Source organism: Lemur catta, chromosome 5 (assembly GCF_020740605.2).
Source record: "Lemur catta isolate mLemCat1 chromosome 5, mLemCat1.pri, whole genome shotgun sequence".
Classification (NCBI taxonomy): domain Eukaryota; kingdom Metazoa; phylum Chordata; class Mammalia; order Primates; family Lemuridae; genus Lemur; species Lemur catta.
In genome coordinates this window covers 76,863,155-76,872,440 of record NC_059132.1, presented here as the reverse complement: position 1 = coordinate 76,872,440, position 9,286 = coordinate 76,863,155, and the positions used below count along the sequence as shown (strand labels likewise).

Here is a 9,286-nt window from a genome sequence, read left to right as displayed (position 1 = left end):
TCAGTCTGGGATGTTTTGTGTAGCAAGAAACAACTTCATATCCCTAAGCAGGCCCCGGGGGCATTGGAGAATCGAAAAATCAGTGATATTCTTAATTTACATTGTAGATTCATGGAGGGTAGTCTAAGTTCAGCATACTTCATTTAAAAGGCAGGATGTGATAATACATTAATATATGTGTGTATATATATATATATATATATATATATATATATATATAAATATATTCAAAATCAAAGGGTATTTTCATGTGAAATGGAGCCAAAGTATAATTATCTGAGAAATGTGCCCCACCCCTTGACAAGAATTCATTGTATAAATCAAATCATTAATCTGCCTATCACGGTTTTGTAAAAAATTTAAAAAATAAGACAACATGTCTCTCTATCCATATGGTCTTTGCAAACTGTCTGCCTGTGGGAGATTTGTAAGTGCGAGAATGAATGTGCAAAAAGAATGTGATGTGTGAGAATGAAGTGCCTTTCCTGCAGTTTTAGGGAGAGAGGGGTGCGTGACATGGGGGCATCTACCATACAACCCCTGGCATATGCTTTGTGCATGACTGTGACATTGCGCATGGCCTACAGCATTTCTCCAGCTGGATTTTCTTCAGGTAAACCAGGAAAATGTGGGCACTCCAGTGGACTTCACTGGAGTTAAACTGCTTTTGTGTCTATGTTGAAGGCAGAGCAGCAGCCCCACAATTGCTAAGACACACTGTTAAATGCAGACAGTTACAATTGTCAAATCCATTTTACAGACTCCAGAAAATATCTCCTATATGCCCATATAAAGATTTGCTTCCAGGGAGCAATTTTCCATTTGTAGACAGGAAATAAAAACCCTTCTGTCTGAATGATGTTAATTAGCTGCTGGCTATCTCCACCATGTCTGGTCTGCTGTTTGCACCTGATAGAGAATGTGGGCGGTGGCCAGTTACCAGCACAAAGAAATGTGAAAATTAGGGAAGACAAAGAATGGTAAGTTGGTTAGTCATTTGAGTTTCAGAGTTCTGGGGCCTGGGAGCCTCTAGGTTCTGTTTAAATTGAAAGCTTTTTGGAAGTTTTAGAAAATATCCATGGCATCTGAGTGTCAATATTTATGCTGAGGTTAATATTAGAAAGACTACTGTATCTTGTGTATTAAAAACAAAGGTGGTTACTTACATGGTTTACCACTCAGCAGGGTTGAGGGCTTGACGCTTTATCCTGAGGTTGTATAGAAGCTGTGCTGGGAATTTTATCCTGATGGCAAATGGCTGAATGTGGAAAATCAGCATTTCAGACAAACATCTTGTGATCAGATTTGGAAAAACATCAAGGCACGTAGGCACTGGGCCCTAGGCAACCCCCATCTGGATAGAGCATCCCTGACTGCCCAGAGCTAAGCCGTCTTCACCTCTTTGTCTTTGCAGTCTCCAACTTGTTTGTTTCCTACTGCTTGTCAGCTTATATTGGCTTTCAACTCTACCAAGCAAGAAATATTTGTGTTTTGTCCAGGACTCAGTAGTTGTGAAAATCTCAAAGTTTGACTGCACCCCAGTTGGGGGTGTTTCATTAAGAATAGACCATCCCGGAGTTCCTGGGCCAGCCAGAATCGCTTTGTGATATGCAAGCGAGTTAGAAGTAGCACAACTAGGCTAAGTGGGACTGAAACATGCAGGACATAGGCAGAGTGAAAAGTAAAGAAGGACCCGAATTTCTTCTGGCATTTGCCACTCGGCTGGTCATAGTCCTCACTGTGGCCAAAGTAGGTGCCTTTGTCTTGAGCACTTCGTTTTTATAAATGGTAAATGTCCTTGAAGGAGAGTAAACAGAAAAATTGTGATTCAGAGAAAATGCTAATTTGTTTCAACACTCAAACGGGAGGAGGCACTGAGAGGATCGGGGCCACGATTTCACTCTGCAAACACTTTTGTTTTCGGATTATTGCTGTGAGAGTGAGGCTGCTCAGGGCCACACTTCTGAATTCTGTTCTGTGTCACAGAACCTGCTTTACCTTGTCAACAACCCAGAAGCCCAGAACATTTGCTAGGAGCCCAGGACTTAGAGGCTACAGTGAACGCTGATCACACCCGGCACTCCAGCCTGGGTGACAGAGCAAGACCCTGTCTCTATAAATAAATAAATAAATAAATAAAACAATGTCACACCTTTAATTTGCCTTGCTTTTTCCATTTTCATACTTTATCATAATAATGATGGGGTGGGCTAGTTTAAAAAAGAAGTGTTGAGAGCAACTAAGCCAAGTAGTAATCCTGAGTTTTGCTGTCTGATCAGTCAGCCAATGGTTTCCATGATGAATCCACAGACTTACTTTCCAATATTGATTTATTTATGGAGCATGAACTGGTAATTAGTTATTGACTCTGTGAAAAACAAATTATTTATAAAGCATAAATTCTCTGACGTCACATGACACAAATGAGCTTCAGAATGACCAATGAGTTTTCAAGGCAGCTTAGTCTGTACCTGTGTACAGAAGTCTCCAGTGGCTACTCTGCTGCTTATGGGAAATCCAGTACTAAGTCATTTGAAAACAATCATTCTGAGAAGAGATTAAAAAAAAAAATAAAATAAGCCAGTAAATGTGGTGAAATAATAGCTAAGAAATAGAGTCCAAGAAACGAACAGTCAGACAAAGCTGGGTTTTTTCAAAGCAGCATCAGGAGGATTTTGTGAATGGAAATGTCTTGCATTTACTTCCTGCCTAGCTTCTCTTTGCAGTGCCCTGAGATAGTCTGAGCCTACTGGTACGCCACTGCGCCACTCACGTCACCTCTCTGCACCTCCGTAATTTTTTTTCTTCAAATCCACCATAAAAAGAACATGTTTGACATGTTGCTGATTTTGGGGTTCAAAGATTAGAGTATGTCAATGTTCAAGACAGGCTTGCCATTTCAAAATAAAATGACTGCTTTAAAAACATTAGAAATGTTGTTTTCTTCCATTTTTAAAGTCATCACTACATCTGCTGTCCATTTGTTTACTCATTAATTCTTTTAGTAAATAGTTGCTAAGGACTTCTTACATGCCTGTTTCGGGTTTCTATTGGCAAATAGCGTCAACTCACTGCTGTCCTCGTAGAGCTATGACAGCCATGGTCTGGAGTGCGTATTAACTCCTAAAATAAAAGGCTTTAAAAAGTTCTCTGGGTAATAAGGGACCTGAACATGATAATGGCTTAAATAAGTGTGTCCATCAATGTCTTTAAATAATCTGCTGGAGGGAAATCAATAGAACTCTACAAAGGAGAGTCACTGCAAGTGGAGACACTACAGAAGAGGTTCATAATTTTGAGTTTGCAGTGTTAATCAAGTAGTTGTTAAATTTAAGGGCTGGGAAGAGGGAATGATGAGAGAATCCAGTTCTTAACTCCTCTGTTTATTTAAAAAAAAAAAAAATTATCAAGAGAGGATCCCTTTGCTTTCTACCTGCCTCTGTGATCACAAGATGGCAGTGTTTCTGAGCTTTGCCGCTGTCCTCTTTTCACTTAGAATTGGGCAGAATTGCGGAGAGGAAGCCAGAATAAATGTTGTAGAAGAACCTTCACACAAGAAATAAAACCAAACAGCAAATAAAAATAAACTGGGTGGGTTTTATCTTTATTTTATTAGTTTGCATTTCTGCAGGGGTGAGCCTGTGCCTAGCTAGGTTTTGAATGTGTTTGAAAGATTACCGTTTAGTAATGTTTTCTCAAACTTGCAAAAGATTAGAGCTGGTAAAGACCTTGGGAGGACAGGAGGGTGATGAAGCTGGGGTCAGACAAGGAAGGGCACTGTATACAGGACTAAGGAGATGCATATCTTCAAGATTTATGTGAGTTTCAGAAAATATTAGTGCCGTGAAGAATAGTGTTATTACCATGGTGATTATTATTTGGGAGATAAACTAGCCCTCGATGGGGGGACCACTGAAGGTTTTGAAACAGGAGGTGGGGTGGTGGTGGGAATAATCAGATTGTTTCTTTGGAAAGGTACCTATGGCAATATTTTGTATGTTGACAGTGGGAGGAGAGAACATATTTAGATATTGGAGGCAGGCTGGCTAGTTAAGGAGCAATCCTAATGGTTTGAACAAGACCTAATTATCTAGATTCAAGAAATGGCAGAAAGATGGAGAAGAAATTTAAATCATAGTTGAAAGTATAGTCAATAGTACTCAGTGAAAGAAAATAAGTTTAGGGGAGAGAGTGGTCTATAGGGGTTGAGGTGCCTGGGGCCTGTAAAATACCAGTTGGAGAAGATTAGTCATCAAATGAGAATGAGGAATTAACATTTGAGGGAGAAACAGAGAGTGTGATCTTAAAGTCATAGATGTGGGCATTTTCAGGATCTAGGTAGGAGCTAAAGTCATGGGAGTGAGGTAGTGCAACAATTGCTTTTATGTAAATTGTGTATATGGGCATTTTGATTAAAATTTTCTATTTGTAGTGATCTGGAAACATGTAATCCAAGTAAAAGAGATGTGTTTGCCATGCAAAGGCAGTTTTAAGGCAAGTTTTTTAGTCCTTTCCCTCGCTTTCATTTGGACAGTCACTATCTAAGTTGAACAAGAAAATGAGAAGAGAAGAAATCCAGGGGAAGAGGTTGTTGACTCCACCTGTGCATCAGAATTACCCAGGATCCTTTAAAAAAAATACACATTTGGGTCCTATCTATGGAGATTTTGATTTAGCAGGTCTGGGGAAAGAAAACCAAGAGAGAATGGTTTTGTGTGAGCCACAGGGGAAGCATTTAAAGGAAGGATGATCAACCTTGTCTAATGCAGCAGAGAGGCCAAGTAAGATAAAGACTAGTAAGATACAGACTAGTAGAAGTGAATGAAATTCACAAGCGTCTTACATTTTAGAGGGAAGGCAGATAATAAACAGGTAACTCAACAGAGGTATTCTTAGTAATTTCAGAAAGTGATAAGTGCTACAAAAGGAAACAAACAGCAGTGATGTGATGCAGAGGGAAAGAAGGGTGACCTACTGGAGCAGTCAGCATCTCAGGGAAGGCCAAATAAAAGGAAAAAGGTGTTTGATTAGTCCAAAAGGATGTGGGGAATGGGGAGCCTCTGGAAGGGGATGATGCCTCAGCAGGACCAGGTGCCAAGGCCTTTTCTTAGGTCTGCTGCTAAGAGATGGTTGAAGTGATGAGCTCTGCTAGCCAGATTGGATCTGAGTGAAAGTAAAGCTGCCCTCTGAGTTACATAAGACTTTTTTTCCACATTATTTATCTTGTAATGTAATCTTTTGTTGTTGTTGTTGTTGTTATCTACTTCCTTACTAGATTATGAGTTCTTCCAGGGCGGGGACCTTGTCCTACCAGATGCTTCCTTGAATTCCTAATACATACACTTGATAGGTCTGGATGGTTTCTTTCTGAAATCCCAACTGGAGAAGTTTGACTTTCACTGTCCCATGTGGTTTCTAACATCCCCCAAATCATCTTCTGCCTCTGTAGAGAGATGACTGGATCCCGCTAAAGGCCAGGCAACTTCTTTGTTCATACAGAGTAATGTTAGGTAAAAACCTCAAAATAATAAAACAGAATTAAAGGATTTGAACTGCTTATCTTGATGTTGGTTTAAAGATCAGGAATGGATTTAGTATGTTTAGAAGCCCTCAGCAAAAAGTGAGGAAAAACAATTTTTATCCAAATTTCAAGAAAAAAGATTAAGATAATTTACCATGTAGTAATTTATTTACCCCCAAAATATAAAAGATAATTGTGTCTTTGTCTACCCTGAGACATTACTCTTATTGTGTTATGCCTCTGTTGCAAGCTTAGCCCACAAGAGGGAACTTATGTGCATTTGGATAGTTTGCCTTGGAAACAGATTTATAGTTTGATAGCAAGGATTTCTAGAATTAATAAAGGGATTTTCAGGCATTCTTTTTTTTAATTATTCTTTTAAAATGTCTTTTATTTTAAAAAATCACTCATCATAAAAAAATAAAATAGTGATCTCTAAAGAAAAAACTGTAAAATTTAATAAAAATTAACTACCTTTGGTATCTATCTTTAACTGCTATATCTTTAACAGGTCTATTAATCAAATAATCCAAGGATTGGGTATAACACTTTCTAAAATTAACTAGATTGGGGCCTCTAAGATCTTATGAGTCCAAATCATGGCTCTCGAAGGTTCTTGCACTTTAGTACAAATTGGCAATGAAAACACCCTCTGACAACGTGATCTTAATATTCCAGCTGTTCAAAATTTCTCTCAGCGTCATAAATCAACACCTTATTTCCCTTCAGGGCTCCTAAATTTAAATATAGATGTTAAAATTTCCCTTCAAAATCCTCATTTGGAATTCCGAATGCACTTCCGCTATAAGGAGTATTTGAACATTGAGTGAGTCTATGTTCTAGTGTGGACAGGGTGGGCACGTGAGTTTTTTCTGGACTCAAGGCTGGTATTTTCTGTTGTATTGCTTGCTGGCTTCACGCAAATACTTGACATAGGCAAAAGATTTCTTCCTATCCTCCCAGCTGCTCTCTTGTATCCAACATCTACTTTCCAGCATCCTTCTTTTTCAATCTATTATGTTTCCTAAGACAACATGTCCTTTCACACAAAACAAACATTTTCAACAGAATGTGATGGGATGTAAAAGCAAAGTTACAAAGTAGTTCTGTGATATAATCAAAAGACTCCAAAATAGTGTGAGTTACACATACCAGCTTCATACTGTAAAGCCTTGTATTGTGATCTTGCCCCAACACCGAATGAAACAGCATGGGCTCTGCTTATCCTTTTTCATTTTTTTAATCATTAATTTTTTTAAATCAAAGTAGCAGGAGGCACTCATTTACATTATAGTTTATTGACTTGTTACATATTTAGTGGCAAGAACGAAGTCATTTTGATATATGGCAGTTTAAAATAATTGCTCTTCTCAAAATAGAAGGAAAATTAGTTGTCCTGGCAGATCAGCCGATTTAGGCAATCCATCTCCATGTGTCAGCTCGCTGCTCTCCGCACCACCTGCGTGCGTTCTGTCAGGGACACAGACCGATGAGATCACCACAGCAAGCTATAGCTCTTGGGCAAGTTAACTGGTCCGGTTTTGCCTGGTAATGAGGAGAGTGTCTCTGGAAAATAGGAAATTGGAATCTGTCACCTCTCAGCAAACTGATGAGTGATTGCTATTGTTTTGCATCTCTGAAGGGTTAGCATAGTTTATTAGCTATTCTTCAGCCCTGAGAGTTTAGTGTCACTCTTATTTTATAGGCAGGAATCTGAGAATTGCGTTGTGGAGCATAATTGTTGAAAGCAAAGTGAATGTAGGCAGTTTTTCTGTGAGTCTCAGGACACTAGGCTTCACCTGCCTTGAGCAATATTAGCGAAGAGAAGCAGAGGTGATTTTCAAGGTGATATTGACTAGGAGCATAAATCAAAACAACCTCTGGAAGTGACTCAAAATGCTTTATCCCTTAGGAGTGACTCTGGTTCCCCAATTCCCGAAACCAAAATTCATAAACCCCAAGGCCAATGTGACAAAAAAGGTATGACAACACTTTCAATAATTCCTGATTTTGATTAAAAAGACACATTTGAAGTTTAGAATTAATCACAAAGAGCAAAATGGAATAAAAATTATCTTAGAAAAACCATTTGTTATTAAACAAACTTGCTGGAGGGAAATTTCCAAGTTGTTAGTCATTGCTTCATTCTATTAAAAAAAGAAACGTTAGATAAAATAACGTTCCTCCCTAGGAAAAACTATAAAATTCTAGAGTTGGAAAAGACCTTAAAGATATTCAGTTCCAAGCTATCATTTCATTTGAAGTTACTAGGTAATAAGGAATAAACTGTTACTACTAAAATGGGAAGAAAATACCTACTTCAGTGATAAATAATACTACTGAAGCTGTGTTACATGACCACTTAGTGGATCCTAGCCAGCATTTTAAAAAAAAAAACAATGAAAAATAACAGAACTTAGGAAATATCAGAAAACATCTCACATTGGAAGGGTGAGTAGGGTGTCATGAAACTATTGTTTCAGTTACTGTGTGTGTGTGTGTGTGTGCATGGCACATGTGTGGTCTATGATATAAAATATATTACTTACGGTGGGTCAGGAAACTTTAGTAACCACTGCGTTTCATTTTGAGTATAAGAAGATGAAAAGAAACAGATTCTTTGTGTGCGCATTAGCAGGTGCCCTACCTCTTGAGCCCATGACCCCCATTGAGTAGATTTCATGGTCCATTATATAACACTTAAATTTGTTTCCACAGTCAGGATTTATATCTCTCCACAATATAACCACAACCCCATTTTCTGGCTGTTGGGTCAAGCACTTTGCTTTTAAAGCAAGCTTTGTATCCTTAACTCTCATTCCCAAAGTCTATTCTTTTCTTTCAATAAATTGTGGCTATGTCTCAATATTACTCCAATCAACATCTAGTTAAAGTTTTAACAATCACAGTTGTATATTGTGATTATTTGCATATTATTTGCATATATTTCTTTAGCCTTTTAAACAGAAGCGCTATTTTGTTGGGGATATTTTTCTAAAAAACATTTTTACAAAGATAAAACTTTGGATAAATCAAAGAGCATTTTCATATTGACATTGTAAGAAACCGTTTCTCCGAAATGAATCTGCTCAAATTCCCAGCCAGAACTGATTCCTTGAGATATCTTTGGCTGGAAGTGACACTAATGCTGTGATAATTTCTGCCTTCTCTTTCAACGAGAACTTAAATGTCTGAGAGAGAATGGTGGCACTGGAAACACGGGTATTCACTTCAGAGAATAAGGAAAGAGGAAAAACTGGCTTTGGCTTGGCCAGGGAGTGTATTAGTTTCCTATGGCTGCTGTAAAAAGTTATCACAAACTTAGTGGCTTAAAACAACACAAATTTGTTATCTCACAGTTGTGTAGGTTAGGAGTCCCACACGGGTCTCACTGGGCTGTGTTTCTTTTGGAAGCTCTGGGGGCGGATGCATTTCCTAGCCTTGGCTGGCTTTGAGGGGCTGCCTTGATTCTGGCTCATGGCTCATTTGCTTTGACCTGTGGTTCTGTTGTCCCATCTCCTTCTCTGACTCTGACTCTCCTGCCTCTCTCTTTCACACCAAAGACTCCTTGTCATTACACTGGGCCTTCCCAGACACTCTCCCCATCTCCCGTTCCTTAACTCAATCACATCTGCAAAGTCCCTTTTGCCAGGTTTGTGACGGACTCCCAGGTTCAAGAGTTTATGACATAGACATCTTGGTGGGGGGCTGGATATTATTCTGCCCACCCCAGGGGATCATGAGGATGGGTGTCTAGAAGTGAGG

The 9,286-nt window shown here is 38.8% G+C and overlaps 1 protein-coding gene across 1 annotated transcript in view; it reads left to right on the top strand.

Moving 5' to 3' along the window:
• The first annotated feature begins 6,312 nt into the window (after nt 1-6,312).
• Nucleotides 6,313-9,286, top strand: part of DCHS2 (dachsous cadherin-related 2) — a 193,307-nt gene continuing 190,333 nt past the window's right edge. The window contains exon 1 of the mRNA XM_045552629.1: nt 6,313-6,347. Coding sequence (XP_045408585.1) covers nt 6,313-6,347 — 35 coding nt within the window. The remainder of the gene's footprint in view (nt 6,348-9,286) is intronic.